This window comes from Mustela putorius, unplaced genomic scaffold, assembly GCF_011764305.1.
Source record: "Mustela putorius furo isolate JIRA1106 unplaced genomic scaffold, ASM1176430v1.1 tig00003901_pilon_pilon_pilon, whole genome shotgun sequence".
Lineage (NCBI taxonomy): Eukaryota > Metazoa > Chordata > Mammalia > Carnivora > Mustelidae > Mustela > Mustela putorius.
The window spans coordinates 15247360-15272669 of record NW_025422049.1 but is presented as its reverse complement, the minus strand read 5'-3'; the positions used below and the strand labels follow the sequence as shown (position 1 = coordinate 15272669).

The following is a 25310-nucleotide window of genomic DNA, read 5'->3' as shown; positions in this document are numbered from 1 at the left end:
CTTTCTTAAAATATGGGGCATTCACAAAAGAAAATGCCTAATTGCATTTGAGTTCAATGCAACAGACAGTAATTGAGTAACTAATGTATTTCTCACACAACATTGTTTGGGGAGGTGCTAAGGATACACAAATGATTGAGATCTGACTCTTGTCCTTTAGACATAGTTTATAAGGGGATGTCAAATATATAAAGATGGATACATGGTGTATTTAGTATAGAGAAGTACTGTAAGTGCAAAGGCAAGAGAGACAGAAAGAGAGAGAGGAGATACAGTAGAATAAAGGGGAATTACTAATTTTATTTGAAAAAAAATCTAGGAAGAAGAGGCGCCATCAAAGCTAAACTGAAGCATGAATAGGAGCTTGAAAATTTAAGAAGGACATTCCAGGCAGGAGAATAGCAAGTTTAGATGGTAGGAAGGCATATGCCCAGGAATGCTAACTTATTCAATGTCACTTAATTATATCATTGGTGGTAGGTAGAAGGATTAGAGTCTTAAGAAAGGAAGCTTACCTGTCAAGCAAGAGCTCACCGTTACCTGCAGTTTGTTATGGTCAAAGCAATGAGGCCTGAGTGGGGAAGTGGTGGAAAAGAGATGGAGAATGAAGCAAAAGTCAGATATGAAGGGCCTTGTGCTCCCTGCCAAGGAGTTTGAAATTTACCCTGTAGGCATCAGGGGGAGCTTTGAGGACTTCTGAACCAGGGAATCACATGATTGCATTTGCACTTAGAGCGCCCTGCCAGATTGAAGTGTGGAGCCCAGATTGGAGTGTGACGAGGCTAGCAGTTGGGAGTCCAGTGAGGAGGCTGTTAGAATAGCCCAGACAAAAACAATGAGGGCCCAACTAGAACAGTAGGAATGAGGAAGGGACAGATTGACAAGGTCTCTGGGAGGTAAACAGATGCAGGCTCAGAACTTGGAGGACAGCCGCATGGAGGTAGTGAATGAGAGGAATGAGTCAGATCGGACTCCCAGATTTGTGATTTGGGCTACTGAGTGGATAGACAGTAGCTCAGTGGACTGAGATTGGAAATGCAAGAGAAAAAGCATTATAACTACTCACATATCATGTATGTCTTATTTAACTTCACTGAAACATGGACTTGTGTTATGAAAAAACAAACCACCACCCCCACCACCAACAAATCTAACAGCTTGATAAACAGTCCAGGACTGAAACATTTATTTTTATTTCAAGGTATACCATCTACTGGTAGGTCTGAACACTAGGTATTGTTTATAGCACACAGTTTAGCACTCAAATATATACTTTCTTGTCCTCATTCATTTGGTCAATAAATATCTGTTCAGTGACAGCCATTGTTCTAGACACTGAAGTTATAGAGAAGAAAAGACAAGGTTTTTGCCCTCAAGAAGAAACATGAGAATCTTATTAGAGGGATCAGAGAAGAATTAAAAAATTAGGATGACTTGAGATAATGTTTAAGTAATAAATAGGAATTTGTGGGTTAGATAGAAAAGGAAAAGGGGGAGCATCTGCAAAGACCTAAGCCTTCGATAGTGATAGCATTACTAGGATTTAAAGTGGGAGGGATGGAGAGTAGAGGAATTATATGAGATTAGTCTTGTTAGGTAGGCATTGGTTGGTGCTAGACAGTAAAGAGCATTCTATGCCAGGCTAAGAAATTTGGACTTGATTATGTAGCAAGGAGGAAATTTTGAGGCATTGTAAGGAAGAGTGAAATCATTCTGAAGAAGGGCAACTGTACATATCAGCTTGCCCAGGAAAGTCTTGGTTTGTGAACTATATGGTGGCCCTATTCCTAAAGCATTGTGGAAGATAAAGAAGGTTGAGTGTTGAGGTAGCTAAGGACTAGTGCAATTGTTTGGAAAAGAGGTGTTAAGGGCCTGAACAATGGCACTGGCCTTGGGCATGAAGAGGAGGGAATGAATAAGAGAAGACATTAGGAGATAGAATGTAGAGACCTTCTCTTAAATAGTTCATGCTGTAAATCTTATCCTATTGACACTACACTTCTTTGGAATAGAGCCATGATAGTTAGATATAAGTCAAAGGTAATGGTACCAATATGTTTGCTTTAAAAAAAAAAAGGAGGGGGGGGGCAGAGACATCCAGATAAATGATTCTGTTCAAGATAATCCACTTGAAAACCTAAACCTGTATTCCCATGATGCTGTTAAGGTCCAGAATTTTTCTGCATTCATTCAAGCCCTGCATTGAAGGGCCAATGGCACTTCTTTTAGATTTGTTTTGAGCGGTAGTGGTGTATTCATCCTCTGAGTACTGAATTTGGTATTGTGAAATAAAAAAAAAACCCAATATTTGTTTCCCATAGCCAAACATGATGAATTTAATGTTTTTCTTGCATGGTTATAAACCACCTTATTCTCCAATGTTTAGAACAGTCTATAGAAACACAAAGTAGATTGGTGGTTGCCTAGGGGGAGGGATGGATGAACAGTGACTGCGAACAGGTACACGGTTTCTTTCTGGGATGATCAAAACCTCCTAAAATGAGATTATGGTGAAATTAAATAAATTTTCATAACTCAAAAAAGTTATGAAAATCCATTGAATTGTACACTTAATTTTTTCCTTTAAAAAAAATACTGGGCACTGCTTTTGCTACATCCCACGTAATTTGATAGATTGTATTTAATTTTCATTTAGTTCAAAGTATTTTTAAATTTCTCTTGAGGTATCTTCTTTCACGCATGTCTTAGTTAAATATCTTGGGATTTTCCCGTTGTCTTTCTGCTATTGATTTTTAGTTTGTATCCATTATGATTAGAAAAGGCATTGTGTACGATTTCAACCTCGTAAAATTTGCTAAGGCTTGCTTTGCTGCCTAACATGTGCTCTATCCTGGAGAATGTTCCATGTACACTCGAAAGAAATGTGTATTCCTCAGTTGCTGAGTGAGGAGTTCCATCAATGTATTAGCTCTAATGGATCCATAGTGTTTGTGTCCTCCATTTCCTTGCCGATCTTCTCTAAGGTTGTTCAATCCATTATTGAAAGCAAGCTATTAATTAAAGTCTCCCACCATTATTGTGTTGCTGTCAATAGCTCCCTTCACTCTTGTCAGTGTTTGCTTCATACATTTGGGAGCACCGATGAATTGCACCCTTTAAATGAGTGAGCTTTTATGGTATGGAAGTCATATTCCAGTAAAGTTATTACTAAAAAGTGGAGTGCAGGGAGGGTTCTGGGTTTGGGGGTGTAGGATTTCAGAAAGCATGAGTCTCGTTGCTTTATGAGTCAACTTTGTTCTTTATTAGACCCCATCACTCTTAGCGCAGTACTGGGTACATAGTCATGGCTCAAGAGATATTTGTCCAGCAGAACTGAATATAGTGTAGCACTCAATTTCTCTCCAATTCAGAGAAGATAGTGATTTTATCAAATAGTTCATGCAAGTTCTTAGATGTTTGTATCTCCTGATCTACAGTATCCTTTTATGCGAACTTTTTATAAATGTTGAGTTGTGTCCAGTCCTTTTTGTTTCTCAAACATCATCAATTTTGAATATAAAACAGCACAGGTTATTACTACTATTTTAATTAATATATTACTGTTTGTTACTTTAACTTAAAACATATTATTAGCCATAAAAATTATAGAAAATACATGAAAATATTGCTCTGATGTTTTGTTTGTCATTGACTGTGGCATTGTAATTTTTAGTATTAAATAAAGGGAAATCAACCACCCAATTTAAATCTTCTCTCTCTCTCTCTCTCTCTCTCTTTCTTCCTCTTCCCCCACCCCCATACTCAGGAAGCATTGTGAGTGTTGGTGACCCAAAGAAAAAATACACAAGATTTGAAAAAATAGGTCAAGGGTAAGTGATTGTTATTTAAAATATCAAAAGATAAGCACCAGAGATATACATTCATATTCAATAGCAAACCTGGGTTATTTCAAGTTCTGCATTCTCAATATTGGTCTTTCTAGTTGACAGACTGACTGTTAATTAATATAGCAAGACCTCTTGCTGGAATCTGCATTAATGTCGGGCTGAGAGCTATTTGTTTTGGGACATTTGAATCCCATAGAGTTAGAAGATCCAAACTGATTTCTCTGGAAAAGCAGTAGAGTTATAGAAACCTCTGACTCACATGAAAACTCCTTTTATCCCTGTCCCCCTTACATCTGTATGGATATTGGGCTTCCAATCCTGTTTCATGGTGAAACTATACAGTGACAGAGTGGAGGCAGAAGAACTCCTTAACCTAATAGTCCAGACGGGGGCAGAGTTGACTCTGCAAGTAAGGAGGAAAGAGATTAACAATCCCTAAAGGAGATGGAGTACAGAATTTTCACTTAGCATGCTTATTAAGAATAAAGATCCCTAGGCCTGGTTGTCAGAGATTTGATTCAGAAGTCTGGAGTGGGGACTTAAGAATCTGAACTTTGGGAAAGATCCTCAGAAATCCTGATCCTCACCTAGAAAAGAGAACCACAGGACCAGATCATTCACTAGAGCTAAAGATGGGGGTCATCTGTTCTCTTAGTCAACTGTAATTAGGTATGTTTCTCAGATCTTAGTGTGAAACTGAGTGGGCTACAATGTTTGAAACAGGGAAATGTTTTGTTTAAAGTCAAATGAAGTGTTCTTAAGAGTTTTCCTTAAATGGGGAAGGAGACAAGATATTTAGATGCGTCAACTACTATATGCCAGGAACCAAGATGGCACCCCAGAGGTCTCCTGGCTGAAAAGAAAGGGATACAGCTAATGTGCCTACAGAATTATGCTAGCCCTTCAGCCAGTGGAGTCTATTTTCAGATAAGGGAATGGACAGTTTCTTCTTCAGGTAATTCACTGCTTTTCCTTGGATTCTTAGGTTCAGAAAATTGTATGTTGTACATAAGCTTGACAATTTTTCATGATTTTTATTTTTTATTTACTTTCCCCCTTTAGCTTCTGTACTAACGTTTCTTTTGAAATTGCCAACTTATCTCGGAAAATAAGGGAAAGCATTCATTAGATATTTTGGCTAGGGCGTAAGAGTCTTGTGGCACTTGTGGGGAACGTGCTGGTTTCTTTCTTATGATAAGAAAACCAGAAGAGGGAGGCAGAAACTCAGGCAGAAACAGATGGCCAAGTTTCTTCTTCCAGTGGAAACCATAATGCTGTTGCATTTGAAATTTTTAGGGGTTAAAATATTTGTGCTTTTTATTTTGCTTTGTCATTTGATATCACTGGTATTCTTACTTGCTCATGGAGGAAAAAAGAAGAGTTTTATAGTCTCTGGCGACCACTGTCACCTAACCAGTCAAATAGTATTTCTGCCAATTGCTCTAGACCGCTGTTATCTAAACAGAACTTTCTGTGATGATGGAGATGTTCTCTATTTGTGCTGTCCCATACAATAGCCAGTAGTACAGGTGGCAGTGGAGCACTTGAAACATGTCTGATGCAAATGGGAAACTATATGTATTTAAATTAATTTATTTGTTTATCCCACATTTATTGAGTGCCAACTGTGTGCCAGATACTTCTCTAAGGGCTGGAGAGACAGAGATAGGTAATGATGTGGGCCTGCAAAGAACTTAAATTCTATAGTAGTAAATGCTTGATAGAGGGGTTCATTCATTAGCATACAGGGAACACACTGAGACAAGTCTCCCTCACCTGAGTGCAGGGCAGTGCTGGCTTTTGTAGCCATTATTTCCCACCTAGAACTTTCCTTCTTAACTTCTCGTGAACTGGTTGTTTTACTTAAGTAAGGAAGCCATACCTTCTCCAGACACACACACTTCAACTTGCTTTCTTAATACCCAAAAGGTGAACACCTCAAGGCCAGTTAAAACACAGTATTCAGGGAGCTTAGAAAGCAAAAATTGCCTTTTAGATTTTGCTGTAATCTGGTTGGGTTTTGGTGGAGCTAATAATTGGAATGGATACACAATCCACAGAAAAGCTGCATTTCAGATCATTGCCATCCAGTATGGTAACCATCTGACCATTGAGCACTTGAAGTGTGGCTAGTCCAAATTGAGATATGCTACAAGTCTAAAATATCCACTGATTTCAAAAACTTAGGAGGAAAAAATGATACAAAATATCTCAGTAAATTATATATTGGTTACATGTTGAAGTGGTATTTTACATGCATACAATGTAGTATTTTGTATTTACATACCCATAGTGTGTTATCAAAATTAATTTTATCTTTTAATCTTTTTAGAGTATAGCTCCCCCCCCCCAAAATTTAAAACAGGCTCTCCTTCTATTTCTAAAGGGCAGGGCTGCTTTAGTTGTAGGTCTAAATGGGAGTTATTTGTTTATTTTTTTCAAAAAAGTAGGTTTGTTTCAGGAGTTGGTTTTTTGGGGAGTGGGAAGTGAAAGATGTTACAATTTTGTTTTGATTGTTCTTTCCCACTAAGACCCAACTGAGCCAAAAATAGCATTGAATTTAAAAAAGAAAAAAAGTAAGAAATGGTTTCAAATATCTCCCAGATACCAGGTAATGAAGCAAGGCTGATTTCTCCAAGGACAAAGATTAGGCCGCCAAGCAACTTTGCATACCAAAGAGATTTCCCCTCCCGGTTATTTATGCCTCTGACGTCTGAAGGTGCAAAAGGAAAGTTCTGTATTTCTCCATAATTGTGTAAAACCTTTATAGTCTAAATTGAAAAGTCAAAGCAGAAATCCTGCCTGCCACTGTGGAAAGGTCTGTTTTAAATTCCCGGCTAGTTCATCATTTCAAAGAATGTTGAAACCAGTATCTAGTTCACTCCTATGCCCAGTTCAGCTTTTAAATAAGTCCTTAGAGGGTAGGGAGTCAGTCTATCTTATTCCTCCCTTTGTCTCCCTTGGTATCTGGCACAAAGGAAACAATTTTGTACAATTTCGGTCAACAGCAAGAGTTTACATGGTCAAGGTCAAAGACCTACGGAGCTTCTCCTGCCTGCTTCTCCCATTTTCTGGATCTGTTTTTGCCTCAGTAAATATTTGTGAAACAAACAAGAAAATGTTTGTCTTTCTAGCTCTCCTTCTCCTGTCTCTCTTTTTGTGTGTATATACCTGTCTGTTTTGCACTTTCTGTTCTATTTCCCTATCTCTTTCTCTTTCTTGATGTGTCTTCATCTCTTTGTTCTCATAATAACTTGATCTGATGCCTTATCTCTTGGGCACTTGTGGTTGCTACACGGCTGTCTTTTTCATTTGTGCTGGCTTCATCTTGTACTGTCCATTTTCGCACATACACTCAACCCAAATGGTAGTAATATAAAATCAAGATGTACTTCTAAAGAGCTTTTAAGATATAATCTAGTAACTGAAATCTACTTATTTACTGTGATTTTAGCTTGTATTTAATTTACTAATTTTGGTTTAATGTTTTTGTAGATTTTTGCTCTCTGTTCTTAATTTCTAAAGTCAGTGAGCAAAATATTGATTTATTTCTCTGTAGACCAAAAAATGAAAACCACTTAACTTAATTTTCCTTTTACTTAAATTGCTCTCAATGGATTTTTCCATGAATTAGTGGCCTAAGTTAGACAAACTCGTCTCTGCTCTCAGTGTATAGAGTTTGTATTTTCTTTTCATTAAGTCTGGGTGTTTTTTATTGTTTTGCTTTACCTATTATGATGGTGAAATTCAAGCCAGTGTCTGTAATCATTTGGTGCTAGGAATAATCAGTCCCTGTATTCCATTTTCAGCTTCAGGGAGCACAGCAGCTTACTCTTAGGAGCCCAATTTGAGAAGAACCTCTCCATTAATCACCCTCATCTACTTGGAAAACTAAAATTTTCCAGTATGGGTTTCTGCCATCCCAGCGTTCAGGCCCAGGGCCAGAGAATTGGCCTCCATCTTCCATAAATCAAGTTCAGAATTGCATGTCTAATCATTTGAGGCCATCGCTGAGAGTGAAGGCTAAAAATGACATTATTTCACCAGATTTCTGTGAAACGGCTTCTATACTTGGCCACCGAATTTAGATATTTTGAGCAGATGTATGTAAAGTTTAAAAAAAAGGAAAGGAAGAAAGAGAAAAGGCCTGGCATCCTCTAAATTATCATTAACAACATGCGTTTGTCAGAAATTATCTGGCAACGCCTGGAATTCTTGCAAAATTCTCACAGAAGCAGTAGCCGTGTGATTACAGAGGGCTGAGTTCACTGACGTCAGCAGCTGGCCTCACCGATTTCTCATTAATATATGTGAATTCATTTTTAAAGCCTTTTCTTACATAAGAATGCACTGAAAAACAGACCCCTTTTCTCTTTCGCTTTCATGTTTGCTCTCACTTCAACATTGTAATAGACAAGTATTTTTGAGGATGCAACTCAGAGATGGTTTGGATCCTGTTTAACGAATGACTTACTTAATTTGGCGAAGTTTCCCTGAGTGCATGCTTCGTTTAATGCACCTAAAACAGCTTCGTCATTAAGAACCAGGTTCTGCTTGTTTTTCAGAGTCCATAGTCTCTCATAGTTCACCTCCCCTTCCAATTTCCCCCAGCTCCCTTCTCCTCTCTAACTTCCCATGAAAAACAATCTGAGGGGCTTGAAGGGGCGGGGGTGGGAGGTTGGGGTACCAGGTGGTGGGTATTATAGAGGGCACGGATTGCATGGAGCACTGGGTGTGGTGCAAAAATAATGAATACTGTTATGCTGAAAATAAATAAAAAATAAATTAAAAAAAAAAAAAGAACCAGGTTCTGAGAGTCACAATGACCTCTAGGCTCACAGTCTTTCAGAACATCCAACAGGGAGAGAAGGAAAGTTGTATCAAGAAATAAACTGGGGCTGGGGCACCTGGGTGGCTCAGTGGGTTAAAGCCTCTGCCTTTGGCTCCGGTCTGATTTCAGGTCTGATCTCTGCTCAGCAGGGAGCCTGCTTCCCCCTCTCTATCTCTGCCTGCCTCTCTGCCTACTTGTGATCTCTCTCTCTCTGTGTCAAATAAATAAATAAATAAAATCTTTTTAAAAATCTTTAAAGAGGGCACTTGTGATGAGCATTGGGTATTGTGTGTGTAGGTGATGAATTACTGAATTCTACTCCAGAAACCATTATTGCACCCCATGTTAACTAACAAAATTTTAAGTGCTTAGCACAACATGGCACATAGTGAAGGGCTCAGTACTAGGTATCATTAGAGATGAAAGACACCTACAGTTGTTATTCTGTTGAGCAGAATAGGGCAGGTAGCATGACATAATTACAAAAGCCACGGGGATGGAAAGAGAGGAGGGGCAGACCATTTAGAGCCAGGGAGAAGGTAAAATGAAGGATCCTTAGAGAAGGGTGCGTTTGAATCATGACTTGAGAAAGTGTAGGATTTAACATGTGGGGATTATGGGCAGTGTCGCTGGAAGGAAACCAAAGGAACACTGGATTAAGACTCTAGTTTGTATTTGCTTTGGTATCCCTAGGGCCCGCAACAGTGTCTGGCATAAAGGAAATCCTTAACAACTATCTGATGAATGAATATCAGAAAGACCAGAAGATGATGGCAGGGTCCTGTATCAAGCCCTGCATCAGGCTCCCTGCTTAGTAGAGAGTCTGCTTCTCCCTCTCCCTCTGCCTGCCACTCTGCTTGCTTGCTTGTGCTCTCTGTCTCTATCTCTCTGTCAAATAAATGAATAAATATAATCTTTAAAAGACAGAGAGAGAGAGAGAGAGAGAGAGAGAAAGAAACAGAGAATGACCAGAAGAGTGAAATCAGGGGTAAGAGTGAAATCAGTCTCATGGACAAACCTCCAGTTTAGCAGGGGACTTAACAGGAAATAATGCTAAAAAAGATCTGTTGGGACTGTGTCATGAAACATAGTGAGAGATACAAGCTGCACTGTAATTTTTATTTGTATGATTTTTTTCTAAGTAGGTAATATTTGGGCATGGTGTAACCAGGAGGTTTACAGGAGTAGAAAGTGAAAAGCAAATGTCCCTCCAAGCCTTGTGCCTTAGTCTCCTTGTTATCTTGTACAAAGGAAAGCTCCAGAAAGGATATGTTATGGGATTCTTACATTAAGCTTCCACGGGTTCTCTGGGCATGCAGGCACACATGCACACACATGCCGCATATGTGTGAATATGAGGTCACACAGTGATGTAATTTTTAAAACAGGTGTTTTACTTATCTGAATATGTAAACTGTTGGATACACAAATGGTGAATATCTATTTCTGATATTTAACTTGTTAATCACTTTCATTTATATATATAAAGCCACATTATATAATGTGTGCATTGGAAATTTTTCTACTCTATTTCATGAGGAGCATAATTCAAAATCTTCTTATGCATCTTAATATCACTGTTTTTGTAATCATTAGAGCCCCCTTTTGAAACAGCCAGTGGTTATCCAAGTAGACCATTTGAATTTCATCTAACATCTTTTCAAAAATATTCAAAATATATATGGATATAATATGTGGATTCAAAAATAGATATAAATATTTTTGAATCCACATATTATATCCATATATATTTTGAATATTTTTGAGTTCACATATTATTCTGTCCCTGGATATTTTATTTCTGGTTGCAATTACACATTCTTATAATATTAAGATGATTGCTTTCTGAATCTATTTTATAAGTGTATATTTACATCTTCACAATATAACTCTCTCCTCTATCACTTTTTAAAAATTCTGTTACAAATTTTCAAAATGTACACAAGAGTAGAGAGAATGGTACAGAATTGTGTTATTCTTATCACCCTGGTTCAACATTGATCAATATTTTAATATAATTACAATACCATAATAACACCTACAAAATTCAACAGTGACTTGATATTATCTATTATCAGAGTTCCCCAGTTGTCTAAAAAAATGCATTATAGTTGATCCCTTCAAATCAGTATCCAAAGAAGATCCACATATGGCATTGGGTCGTGTCTATTAAATCTCTCCACTCTAAAGCAGGCCCCCTTCTTTTTCCATTACCATTGACTTACTGAAGAAACTAGTCATTGTTTTGTAGAATGTACCACTTTCTGGATTTGCCTGTTAGTTTCATTCAATGTCAATGTAAGTTGCATCTCTATTCCCTGTATTTCCTTTAAATGGAAAAAGTTGGTTCTAAAGGCTTAATAAGATTCAGGTGCAACTTTTGGCAAGATGTCTTCATATGAGTATTTCATATTATATCAGAAGGCACTGCTTGTCCCATTGTGTAGTGCTGAGTAGATTGATCAGAAGCTTCAGTGGGGACTCCTCCCTGTCCCCTTCAATGCAAAGTTCCTCATCAGTCTTTCATCTAATGTTTCATCCATTGATGACTATATTGCCCAAATCAATAATTAAATTAGGGACTAGTAAATAGTGATTTTCTAAAACTTATCTTTTCTAAAAATTACCTCCCACACTTTATTAACTACAATGCTTTTGCTGAAAAGAACTTTACCTCTCATCTTCTTAAGGTCTTTGGTTACCCTGAAATATAGTTTATACAGGCAAATCAAATGAAATTGCCAATTTCATTGTTAGGAGTTAACACCCAACTTACTTCCAAAATAGTCCAAAGAAGGGTGTTTTGAGTTTATTCCAAGTGGTGGGAGGAGGCATTCTCTTTTATTAAAAAAAAAAAAAAAAACCTGTTATAGGTCACAGGTCTTTGTATTTTGAGTAGGTTTCAATCAGTTGTATTCGCTGTTGTATTTGATAGTCGTACTATCATATCTTGGGCTAACAGGTGCCCTTTTCACTGCATTAATTTCAAAAGTGACCTTTAAAAAGCTTGTTTATGACATCTAACATTTGCAGTTCTGATCATACCTGCAGAAGTAATTTATTTACATCCTATCCAATCCTGACAGATAGTCTCTATGAGCATCCCAAACTGGCATTGACTAAGAATACTTCATCCTAATTTGTCTTTCCCATACAGTACTCCATGGATAAAAATAAATGAATATGGAGAATTACCATAGTGCATGAGAGATTTTATAAGGATTTTAATATAAGGCACTTCCCCTTTTTCCTGAGAGAGAAATTGGTGGGGGTCAGGTGGGGAGGAGTAATACCTTACCTTGTTTATTTGGGCACATATATTGTATATGTACCTTGTATTTGGGCAATTGTACCATCTCTGGGTATGTGTGTATTTGTGTGTGTCTGTGTGTCTGTGTCATAACTCTACTTTTAAGATGAGTGGTAACATACTATAAATCTCCTATTTTGTTATTTGCCTGTGTCTAAGAGATGATTCTATATCAGTACCTCTTTCTTTTAACAGATGAAGTGGTTTTTGTTTGTTTGTTTGGATGGATCATAATGTATTTAATCAGGCCCACACTAATACACATTTAGTTTCTTTCCAATATTTTGCTTGCATGAACAGGGCTTCAGTTGAGATCTTCACGAACAAATGACTTCATACATATGCAAATTGATCATTAGGTTAAACTGCTGAAAGCGGAATTGTTACGTGAAAGTATTTGGGCATTTTTAATGTCCAAGTTGCCCTCCATAGAGTTTGTTCCACTTGACATTGTCTGCTAACAGTGCATGAGAATGCCTATTTGCCCACACCCTCATGGAAACAGCCATCTTCATTTATTTGGGATTCTATTATTATACTAAAAAGTCATCACCATGCTGATTTTCAGAAGGGAAAATGTTTGAGGAGGAATCAAGATAACGGAGAAGTAGCAGGCTGAGGCTACATCAGGTAGCAGGAGATGAGCTAGATAGCTTATCTAAACATTGCAAACACCTACAAATCCAACGGGAGATCAAAGAGAAGAACAGCAATTCTAGAAACAGAAGGGAAAATGTTTTAAAAAAAAGAACCCTGAGCCCTGAGCCCTAACAAGAAATTATATGGTAAACAAAAGGCTCTCCTGAAGGATCTCTTGGTCAACATAGTCCATGGGTGTGTTATGCCCAAGTATCTTGGTTGTATGTCGCATTTCTTCATAGTTTAGACCAACTGTATGGCTAAATTTGTCAGAAATGACAAGTGGGAGCATTTCTTGAAATCTTTTTCCTCCTGCACTTAAAGATAACATGTTTGGCCAAAGGCATTTTGTCTACCATCTGGATCTTTGCCAATCATATAATTCTATGGAATGAGGATATGATCAATCCATCCATAATTGTGGACAAACATTTTTTGCAAACCTTCAGTCCCTGTCCTTTAAATTAGTTTTAGTTTTCAGGCTTGAGAAATTTAATCTATCCTGTTAGGTATTTTTCAGAATTCTCTTGGCTACTCAGTGGGGAGCCCTCTTCTTATGGCAAGATGAAGTTCCCATATTGAAGATGAATAGTTTTGAAACTGGTTAAAGGGCTCAATGAATAACAGCTTGTTTAGAGAACCCGATAAAGCAGTGTACAGCATGGAACTCAGGGAGAAGTGCTGAGAATAAAACCTCTGACTCGTTTCTCTTTGTTCAAGAAACTATGGGCAAGAGCAGAAGTGGTGTCTAGTGTGCTCATAGCGGTGATGCTTCGAGTGGGACCACCCACCCCAAAAGTATTTGCTTCCTTATCAGATCTTATTTTGGGCCATATAAGGTAGAGCACTCCTACAAGGCACTAATATAATCATCAGGAGCCAGCTTTTCTGTTTTCTGACTCAGTTAAGCTTGCTCACGTGGCCAAGAGTAGTTCTATGTTCTACTTAATGCTCTTAAATGCACTGTGCTGTGTACCGTCCCTTGCGAAGAAAGATGGTGCCATTCAATCAACCACCATTAGCAGAGTTTGCATTTTGTTTTTTCAAGCCATATTAATGACCTTGTATTAAGCTGCCTGCCCTCCACCCCACCCATTGCCTGTCTCTTGAAACCAGTGGCACACACTGTGAAACAGCTGCTTCGACTTCGTGTTGGAGTGAGTTGTTGAGTTATCTGGCCTTTCCAGGGATTAAGGCCTATAACCGTGGCCTCATTATCAAGGGACTCTAACCCACTGAGCTCCCTGGCCCCACACCCATAACATGTTACAGCTCTCTTTAAAATCAGAGGACCCTGGACACCTTGGGGCAAATCATGCCCTCGCTAAAGAACAGAAAATCCTGTGTTCCGATTTATCATCCCAGTAATTAAAGACAGTACCACATCCTGGTACTTTGAGAACGTGCTTTTTACATAATATTATTATTTGTTTTAATTTAGTGATACATTTTTTAAGAGGCTGATTACACAAGAAGGAAACCCTGGGACTCTCTCTGAAAGGTTACTGCTTGCAGAGGACACTGTCCATCACCTTTCCTGAAGCCCAGAGGGCATAGGCCCCCACAAGGTGAATAGAGGCATGGTAGTATTGGATGATATGATATCCAGGTACCTTTATGTCAGGTGCATTAATATAGCAAGATAAGGGCCTACAAGTAGTAACCATATCCTAAATACTCAGCAGAACATAAAGTCCAGTCCTAAGAACTAGTCTACTCTTGGCCATGTGAGCAAGCTTAACTGAGTCAGAAAACAGAAGATCCAGCTCCTGACGGTCAAAGGAGTCAACCGGACCATGTCCAGGGACAAAGTAAATGCCTTACCAAGGGGCAAGTGGACTAAGTTAAGCAGGAAATGAGAGGCCAGAGCAGTATTTCAGGGAGGAACTTTATAGTGCAATAGATACAAACGTGGGCATCTGGAAGTGCCACACTTGCACTTAGCATTGATGTAAAAAATGATAAAGGTCTGTAATGGAACATGACATGGTTAAGTGCATGGGCTGTGGAGTCAGACTCATGCAGTTTCGAGTTCAGCTGCTGACAAACTGTGTATCCTTGGGCAGGTTAATTTCCCACAGCCCGCTTCCAGTGTCTTCATTTGTCAAATTGTATAGGGTATAGGGTGACCAGCAAGTGAGCTCACCCATTTAGAGAGGGTGGACGGGAAGGAAGTCATGTCCATAAATGAGACAGCCTCTTCTAGCAGCAGCAGAAGAAGAAAGAGTAGATCTAAAACACAGCCATCCTCAGTGTGGATTAAATCCTTGACTATGACCTCATCAGCACCAGACTGATGCTTAGAAAACCTTAAATGTGAATACTGCCCCATCCCTTCTGACTTCCTCACACTTATTACCACGAGGCTCTCCTTTGGACCTCATAGAGCCCTCTGGTCCTCTCGTCCACTTCTCTTTTCTCTCAGCCTGTGAGCGTGCTCCTCGCCTCACTTGCCTGCTTTCTTTCCCTCCTATAATCTACTTCGATGCTGAAATCATAGTGATTTATAGAAAGTGTAAGTTTTACTGCATTGCTGCCTTGGCAACTACTCATTATCATAGCTTGACATTGGCTTTTAGCAGGAAATATCAAAACCTGATGAAGATTGCTGATAATTAAATGGGCTTGTCTTGGGAGGAAAGGGAGAAATAGTGAATTATTTGTTTCTTTCTAGACCCTTTAGGCTAGTAGCCAGTGTTTCCATTTGAGTATTAAGTGCTTGGCCAGGTCAAGAAGAAATTGTTGATAAAGCATCTAATGTGATGCCAAGAACCCAGCAGTACTCATCATGCTGTAATTGACGATGAGGCCCAACAGTTGAGCAATCTCTTGGTTTAATACTCTTGAACCGTAGCATAGGTCCACTGAAATATCTCTCACTCAAAATTAAGAGGCTTTGTTACTTACTAGCTGTGTGAACTTGGGGCACATTCCTCCTCTTCTCTTGGCTTCAGATGTCTCATCTGTAATGAGATTAAACTGGATGATCTCTGTTTTTCCTGGAGTCCCGATAAGGCATTTCTTTATACCATCAGAGTGACTGAGGTCTGGAATAAACAAAATCCCCATTGTAAACAAGTGTTCTCCCCTACAGCAATTTAGCTTCAATAGAACTGGAATGGAGAGATAATAGAGATCAATATAATTAAGTGGCATAAAAATCAAATCAACAACGTTGACCATTTTAACACACCAGCCCAAACTACTAGACAATTGGGAGTTTTAACTTTCACAGTTTGGAGTTTGATTCCTGCCATCCTTATGTTTTAAAGTGCTGCATGATACTGATTTTTTAAATTAAAGTGATTAATTTTGTCAAGATTGTCATTAAGATCCTTTGACATATCCCAGGCAGTCACAAGGCCCAGTTTTGGGGGAATCAATGTGACATGTTGTTGTCTCAAAGATCATTTCTTTAGAAGTAGACACCACTGTGTGTCACTTATTACAAGGAGAGGGTTTCCCAGCTTCACCACCAAGGATCTTTTCAATTATTTGTCTTTATGAATTCTTGGTTATGAAGAATTACAACGATTAAGCTATATTTATTAAATAATAGCTTATTTCTCAAACTCAGTGAAGCAAAGAGTGTTTAACCACTACTCGGAGCTTCTGATCAGTGAGCTATGCCATGTAATCAAAAGTCGGTATCATTCTGGCTAAAAAGAAATGTATGTGGTATTTTAATTAGCTCTGCCTTAGGTAAATGTAAAACTTCTGTTAAGAATTTAGAAATCAAGTATCTTGGAAACTTCCAGATGCTTAAAAGAGATTCCTGGTGAGCCACAGACTACAGTTTGGGAGCTTAGTGCATATATTAGGGAACAGTCAACCCAATAATACTTACGGTTATATAAGTTATTATTAAGGGTAACTGTTCCCTAATATATGCATTAACCTCTCAAATTATAGTCTGTGGATGATGATGATGATGGTTGTTATTGCTAGTGTGTATTGGCGATGTGTATACCAGACCTGGCTTTAACCACTGTATGCATTTAATCCTTTATTCCTGAGCCACAGAGAGGTAAAATTACTTACCCAGGGTCACACAACTAGGAGCTCATTGTATTTGAACCTTGGAAGGTTTGAGAAGTTGGGGGTGAGGACTACTGTTCATATAACCTATTAGTGGGCAAAGAATGCTTTGGTAAATGAATAAGAGAAGGATAGGCATTGACAGTTATCTTAAATTGTTAGAATATGAGAAGGAGTCAGAGCTGTGGTGTGGAGAAACATTTGAGGTGCAAAGATAGAGTTGGAGACAGTGTGCTCTGCAGGTTAGTCCCCAAGTTTGTGCCTAACCTGTTTGGTTGGGGTGGGGGGTGTAGGAAGTGGAGTAGAGGATGATATCACCATTTTAAGGCTGGGAATAAGAGTTGAAGAAGGGGGAAATGGCTCCCACTAGACAGTTACATATATATGATAAGGCAGGGGAAGGGAGAGTGAGGAGAAAAGCTAATTTTTGAGTTAATAACTGATGTTCTACTAGAATTTCAGGGCCTTTAAACCTTTGTGGAGTAGGGATTTGTGGCAATTCTATACCACAGAATGTCACAAAACCCAGGATATTGGGATTCCAGGGTTAGGACTCTAGCAGTTCAAGACAATGAAATGCTGAGGGATGTTGGGGGCCTTAAACCCAAGGATTTGAAAGGTTAATCTCTGGAGATGTTAAACACTAATCCCCTCTGCACTCCAAGTCGATCACAATTTTAGCCCCTGGAACAGTGGAAATGGGATTGGTGGATGGGGACGGTGTCGGGGGGGAGTGATTAAGGGGGAGGTCACCGAGGCAGGAATTTGGGGCCTACCTCCCTAGCTTTAACTGGAACAGCTGCCATTTTATATGGAGGGTTTTTATATACGGTCTTTTTCAATAAAGGCATTCCAAACTGAAAGAAAAGAAAAAAGAAAAACCACTAGGGGAAAGAAGAGGATGTGGAACCTCTAAAAGGTGACCCCTTTGGCTTTTGGCCTTTTTGAAAAGAGGGACAGACACTATCAAGGATGTTTGACTGGGAGATTGGGAAGGACCAACTAACACCTAGTAAATTAGGCATTCTCTACCAAGAAACCAGTAACAGCAACAGCAACAAATGATAATAGCATTTCCCATGTCGATTCTCAGCTCAGATCTGGGCCCAGGGCTAAATGCTACATAGTGCCATTTGATTCTCTGAGGTCCCATGGGGTAGATGCTATTATCTCATTTTGCAGATACTGTCTCTTTTTCAGCAGCTGGCGGAAATGTATGAGTAGCCTACATATATAAGAGTACACCAAGTTAAAGCAGTTAAGAATCTAATTCTGCAGAGTTAGACAGTTGCAGCTGAAGCACACGTGGGGTCCAGTTATCTGTTCCTTTGAGCCCAGGAGATCCTGAGTACAAAAGGACCAATCAGGAATGTCTGAGAGCTTATTCCAAGCAGGAAGTGTTTTATGTTGATTTAAGTAGAAGGCGACACATTTCCTTCACAGAAAGGAAAGGTTTTATTGCAATTGCATGTTTGCTTGAAAAGACTTTTATTAATTTGTTCGTTCAGCAAATACTTAATGAGCCCCAACCACGTGCTCTGAGCCCCAAATCTCAAACGTACAAAATTGGGAAGCTGATTTAACATAAGCTTCAACCCTGAGGAATTTCTGAAACTTGCAAGCCCTGCTTTAGGAGGCACCTATGGAGTGAGGGCGATTTTTTTTAGTCTAGTTCCAATGGATATTTAAATACCTATCCAGAACAAATAAAGCAGTGGAATTTGTAGCTTGTACATCATGGACTTAAAGAACCTTAGAAATCGGGGTGCCTGACTGGCTCAGTTGGTGGAGCATGGGACTTTTGATCTCAGCTTGATCTCAAGCCCCATGTTGGGTGTGGAGCTTATGGGAAAAGTCTTATTTTTTTTTTATTAAAAAATAACGAACCTTAGAAATAAAGTGGCCCATGTGCTGTATTTTGCTGGTCAGAGAGTCAGACATACTTAGATTGTAAACTGTTTAACCTAAGGCAGGTCACTTAATCTCTCTGAGTCTCAGTTTCTTCATAGGTAATGTGGGGGTAGTAGCGGTTGCCTTATAGAAATATGGTAAGGATTACATAAGGTGATTTATATGAAGTTCTCAGTGCAGTGTCTAACACACTCAATATATTTTACTGTTATTGTGATTACTATTTTCTGAGTCGAGGGGACTGAAACCCAGAGAGGGGAAGTGACTAGCCCAAGATCACACAACTTGTTGATGTTAGGACAAATATTAGAACTCAGATCTCTTTTAATAGTCAAATACTCCTCATACCACCCCACTCATTTTGTTCCTTTGGAGCAGGTAATGTAAACCTCCTAGGCTTGTTAGAAATATTTTGCTTCATCCAAGTAGGAGGGAGAAGCATGGCAAAGAAATGGCTGACATAAGAAAAGAATTCAAGGGGCTCCTGATTGGTTCAGTCAATTAAGCATTCAACTCTTGATTTCAGATCAGGTCACGATCTCAGGGTCATGGGATCGAGCCCCATGTCAGGCTCTGTGCTCAGTGCGGAGTCTGCTTGAGGTTCTCTCTCTCTCTCCCTCTGCCCACCCCCCAAATAAATAAGCAAATAAATCATTAAACAAACAAAAGAAAGAAAAGAATTCCTGGACCCAGATAAAAAAGTAGCAAGAGATAAATGAAGAGCAAAGGAGAAGCAATAGAAGTTGTTTCTAGAAATTTTAGAAGGCAGCTATGCTCACCACTATACCACCAACGCTGCACATTGTTTCTAGAAATTTTTGAGTAGCAATATTGGAGCATTATAATGTCCGGTGAATCATAAGGACTCTTCTCCATCCTTATACCTTTATTTACTACAAACAGCTCAATGGAATTGATGAGACCTTTCCTTTTGCTTGGGGTGGAGGTGCGGAGGTGGTTCGGAGTACCTGTGTGTTTCACAGAACCTTACTGTGACTTCAGCCTCACCAGACAATTGCTATTTGCACAACAAAGGACCCATATGATTGAGGTTAGAATGAAGTGGGAGTCCTTCCAAGGCCTAAGGAATGATAGATTTTTAAAGGATGGTGGACTGGAAGGAAACCTTTTAGTAGAAGCTGCTGAAAAGTTTAGAAAAACAGGGAAAAAACAGTAAAGTCAAGTTGTTCATTGCTCTGTGCAGTGACAGCACTAAGTAAATACAGCACTGAGTGTGATTGATTTGTTAGGTGAAAATATTCTTTTTTTAAAGATTATTTATTTATTTATTTAAGAGGGAGTACACAGAGGAAAAGGCAGAAGCAGACTCCCCATTAAGCCTGGAGCCTGATGTGGGGCTTGATCCCAGAACCCTGGGATCATGACTTGAGCTGAAGGCAGACACTTCACTGACTGAGCCACCTAGGGACCCATAGGTGAAAATATTCTTGGAAATTAGAAATATATGGGAAATATATATATTAGAAATATATGGGAAAAAAGCCATTCTGTCCATATGCTAAAGGATTGATATATATATCAATATATATATATTGATATATATAGTTGCCTAAGCAAGAGATGATACATTCTTTCCTAAGCGGTACTTCAGTTTATTCAGAGGACTGCAGTTGTTGCAGCATCCAGGCTATTTTGCTCAGTTCATTGCTGCAGAAGGTCTGACTGGAGTTCCTAGCCCACCAAAAGGGATACACGGAAGCTGTCTCAGGTAGAATTACCACAGAAAGGAGTTGTTCCTTTGTTATTTCATCCATGTATCTTAAGCTGGCCGATTTCCCTCTCCTAGAAATAACTATGTCTTATTTCAAATAAAATATACAGATAACATTTGGATTGCTTATTCATTTGATAACTTTCACCTTCGCAGGGCGTCAGGTACAGTGTACACAGCGCTGGACATTGCCACTGGACAAGAGGTGAGTGCTCACATTCAACCCTTATTTTTACTGTCTTTTCATTCATATCGATCACATCTCTTCTTCTATCCTGACAGAATGGGTGGCACTGGGTTGACGTGGGACTCGATTTCATCAGTGTCCAAAGTTTCTGAAGTGGGTGATTTGCTCCTGACTGACCAAAGAAAAGAGCACGAGTTTGCGGTGCTAGGAGCGAGCCTAGGAAGATAAAGAATATTTATTTCTTACCCCGTGTACAAAAAACAACAACAACAACAACAAAAAAAAACAAAACAAAAATCCCAAGCCAAAAAATAAATAAACCCAAAACCAACTCCCTCCCCCAAAAAACAATGGCTGTGTGTGTAATGACTGTAACTCATTTTTGCATTTCAATCATCCTTCAGGTGGCCATAAAGCAGATGAACCTTCAACAGCAGCCCAAAAAGGAATTAATTATTAATGAAATTCTGGTCATGAGGGAAAATAAGAACCCCAATATTGTTAATTATTTAGATAGGTAAGTGTTTTCTCTCATTACATACTGGTTTTCTTTATGCGATGTCATTTGCTTGGCCAAGTATTTTGTTTAGGATCTAGTCATGTAGCAACCCTTCTACAAATACTTCTCAAGTGCTACGGAATAGGGAGCCTCACATCTATTGCTGAACTTTGCCCACCCATCAAACGTTGGAAGACACACTTTATGGTCCTGCTTCTAAGTGTGAGCAGTATGTGTAATTTCCTTTCACGGATCATGACCACGTTGGCAAGAAATAGACTGTTGCGTACAGGGGAGAGCTGCGATGTTTTAAACATTTCACCGAGTGTTTGGAGGGAGTGCCGTCTCTGGGTGTCTGAGTGAAGAGGACTGGCTGCAGCAGCCCCACTTTAATGGGTGCTTTGTGATTAGCTGACAGTGAGGTCTAGGGAATTGAGACTTTAATCTCAAGCCTTTTTCTTGGACCAGGTAATTAATGTCTCTTTCATCAGTGGTATTAGCAGCGGGTTATAAATAGGCGTTTAAAGACAGCTCTAACTCTTCACTTGTGGTTAACATCGTGTTTCATTCAATTTCAGTAAGTGTTTGCTTAGCACCACTGTGCTGTGTACTCTGGGGGGCTATAAAGGAAATAAGATGAGGTCTCCAACCTCAGTGAGCTTAAAATCTTGCTTTCTGTGTTTTGTGCCAGGTGGACCAGAGAAAGAGGGGGAAGAGGGAGGAAAAAAAAAAAAGGAGTCAAATTTTACAGCCGAAACCTGAGCTTCATAAAATGCCACTTATAGGCTATCTGCAGTAAAGTGACTTGACACTGCTTTTTTAATTTTGAAAAAAATTGCCTTTGCAAAAAAAAAAAAAATGTAGATTTCTTGGATGCTTTCTTTCCTAATGAGGTAGAGCCTGTGAATGTTCATTTTTAATAGGCTTCCCAGGTGACTCTCACGGGCATTGCAGTTGGAGCGCCACTGAATTGAAAGTCTTGCTTCATACTGATGTGGAACTTAGGGCAGGATGGAATCATTGGGGTCATTCCGTTCACTGTAATTCCTCTCTTGCTGAACCTGGCTGCTAATGTGCCTTCAAGTGGTTCCAGATATTTTGAATTGGTCCAGTGGTCAGACTTTGATGACCTTCCTCCCCATGTTTGATCACTTGTTGTGTGTTCTCTCAACAACTACCTAAAGAAAATGGGCACATTGCTACTAACTTCTAATAGGACCGAGACCTTTGCAAAATCCTTTGCAAACATGAGTCTCTTTGATTCCAATACTGCTTGAAAATAATTCAGTAGAATCAAAAATAATGCTGAGATATGAATAAATATCTTTTCTATATCTCTGTGCCATGGTCCAGTTCAGTCCAAGACATCAACACAATGGCTCAAGTTACCAAAATGGCTAGTCACTGATCCTGTTCAAGGAAAGTAGCTTTTACAGTGGAATGACTGCCAGTAGTCAGTCGCCAGAGGACTTCTGCTTCATTTCCTTCTTCCATGGCACACAGTGAGATCTGATGATCCTTTGATTTTCCTGCATATTCTCTTATAATGCTAGGGAAGTTTCCTCTTATCCCAGTCATTGATATTTTCCTCCCATTATAGAATATGGCCAAATGCAGACACTACCTGCAAACTACCTTCTTAATGGGAATATAGGCAAGTCCCCACTTTCTTAGGCCTGAATCAATGTCTTTTTCTTCTCTTCTTGTAGCTACTTAGTGGGTGATGAACTATGGGTAGTCATGGAGTACTTGGCTGGTGGCTCTCTGACTGATGTGGTCACAGAGACCTGTATGGATGAAGGCCAGATAGCAGCTGTCTGCAGAGAGGTAAGAAAATAGAGAGTTTCTAGCTGATGAGATCACCAGAACTGGCAGCCTTTTATCTCTGATTATCCAGAATGCGCTTAACACCAAAGTAATAATAGCACATCTTTTCTATGAAAAAAAAAAAAAAGAAAAGAAAATGGAGAGCTTAACTTCAATTCAGATCCTTTCCTAATAGCACTTTCCTTCCCCTCTCTTCCTAGCCTGTTGTGTATTTTAGTCCCTTTGCTCTGGATATTTTGAGCTCTATTACGCCATTTACAAAGTGCCGCATCTAGGCCTGCATGCTGTAGTTTCAGTGAGCCTGGGAAACAGTAATGGCGGCATGGAAGTTCTTCCTGATTTGGGAGGATTTTTACATGATAATCACTTTGCCCTGCATATACAACGAGAGCCTTGTAAAATATAAACCATTACAATCCTATCATTTTTGAGAAGGCAATTCAAGCAAGATTCTCCCTTAGCCCAGATAGTAGTTGCTTTCCCAGTACAATCTGGATGTCTCCCAAAACCCTCCAGTGGGTCTGAGTGTCTGCCTCTCATCCAATAACAATGTCGTATCCCTAGTTTCATGCAAAACTGAGGACATTTTACTACAATTTTCTCAGTACTTAAAAACACACTCCTTTTTGGAATCTCATCTTGGGCCTGACCATCTACCCCATTCATTGTGGTGAGGCTGTCTGCAGATACAATTAGGAACTCTGACCCACTGAAACTTGAAAGCCAGTGACAGGAAGACAAAACCAAATAACTACAGCTAGTCTTTGTTCTTTATTTTCAGTTGTTCACTTAAATTTCTTCCTGCCTTGCTCTCCTTTGGTCCCCATTTTCTCCAGCCCCAGCATGTAGATGTATCCACCAAACATAAGTATTTTCTATTCATGCAATGAATCAAACTTTTAATATACAGGAGACCCTTCCACCCTGAGCCTGTAGTTTCCATGTTGCATGATGCAAAGCCACTTCCCAACAAGTGACTATAGCTACTTTGTAACCTAGAGATGGTTCCCAACCATGGCTGTCCATCAGAGGTAGCTTGGGGCCCTCGTTTTCAATGCAGATTCCTGGGTCCCCCTTCCAGCCTCCTGAATCAAATCCTGTGGAGGCAGAGTCTTACTGTGCCTATGTAGGACCAAGCCGAATCCACACCCTCCAGATGACTAGGTCAAAGTATGATTCTTAACTGGCTAGTCTGGCTGTATTAAGGATTTACCGCTATTTATCACATCCCCACTCTTCATGTCCTAGTCTGACTTGGGAGCTTTTATAATGTGTAATGCTAACTTATAGCATTGATGTAAATGGGAATGTGAGTTTAAACTGGTAAGACAACAGTAACCTATTTCACTTGTAAACTTATACCTTTGCCCCATGTTTATCTAAAAAATGAAACTTACCTGGTTTTAAATTCTTTGTGATATAATTAGAACTTGCTTTTCTGATTTAATAGTGCCTCCAAGCGCTGGACTTTTTACACTCAAACCAAGTGATCCACAGAGACATAAAGAGTGACAATATTCTTCTTGGGATGGATGGCTCTGTTAAATTGAGTAGGTATTTTGTTCAGATGGTATTTGAAAGAGTATCAGGGGATTTCTGCTTATTTCCTGTCTGAGAAGAAAGTGGCTATTGAATGTGATTGGTTTGAAAGCATTTAGAGCCCCGTTTGAAGTAAAGAATTTTTTTTCTAACGCCATGTTCCTGTAGATCATGGCCAGATTCTGAGGGTTTAACATTCAGAATTTCTTGGGTCTTCCATCTGCTAGATGACAAATACCCAACTAGAAAACTGAAAGATCCTGTAAGTTGGAGGGGACAGTCATGGGGAGGGAGCCAGATTGAGGACTAGTAAAAATGACATCATGTTAATCAGTTATCTCAGACCCTTTTAAAATCAGGGCCACTGGAGGGATTTGGTAATAATGGATAGGAGCTAGGGCGTTATGGAAACTCTGTCAAATGGAGGAAGGTATGGCCATTTATGAAAGTGACCTATTCTGGAAAAAAAAAAAAGAAGAAGAAGAAATTGAATTGATTGTAACTGACTTTTCTTCCGCAGCTGATTTTGGGTTCTGTGCCCAGATCACCCCTGAACAAAGTAAACGGAGCACCATGGTGGGAACTCCATACTGGATGGCACCTGAGGTTGTAACTCGAAAAGCTTATGGTCCGAAAGTTGATATCTGGTCTCTGGGGATTATGGCAATTGAAATGGTGGAAGGTGAACCCCCTTACCTTAATGAAAATCCACTCAGGGTAAGTCAGGAGAAAACTCATGTATGTCCTCCCTCGGAAGAGGGCAAAGTGTCATTTCTTGTCTCTACCAAAAGGGGCCAGAATGGGCTCTTTCCTGGGATAAGTGACATAGAAGCTCCAAGTTATGATTCTCAAAATTACTCTGAGTTATTCTCAATATCTTCTATAGTGTTCCAGCAGTTTTCCAAGTGCTTGTAGATCAGTATTCCTAATGGCAGTGGTCTTTAAAATT

At 39.3% G+C, this 25310-nt stretch overlaps 1 protein-coding gene across 7 annotated transcripts in view; it reads left to right on the top strand.

Moving 5' to 3' along the window:
- The window catches only part of PAK3 (p21 (RAC1) activated kinase 3), a 247269-nt gene that overhangs the window by 196797 nt on the left and 25162 nt on the right, over nt 1-25310 (top strand). For all 7 annotated transcript variants that reach the window (XM_004769077.3, XM_004769075.3, XM_045068266.1 and 4 more), the window contains 6 exons: nt 3767-3830; nt 20466-20514; nt 20901-21013; nt 22705-22822; nt 24273-24372; nt 24882-25078. In XM_004769077.3, coding sequence (XP_004769134.1) covers nt 3767-3830; nt 20466-20514; nt 20901-21013; nt 22705-22822; nt 24273-24372; nt 24882-25078 — 641 coding nt within the window. The remainder of the gene's footprint in view (nt 1-3766; nt 3831-20465; nt 20515-20900; nt 21014-22704; nt 22823-24272; nt 24373-24881; nt 25079-25310) is intronic.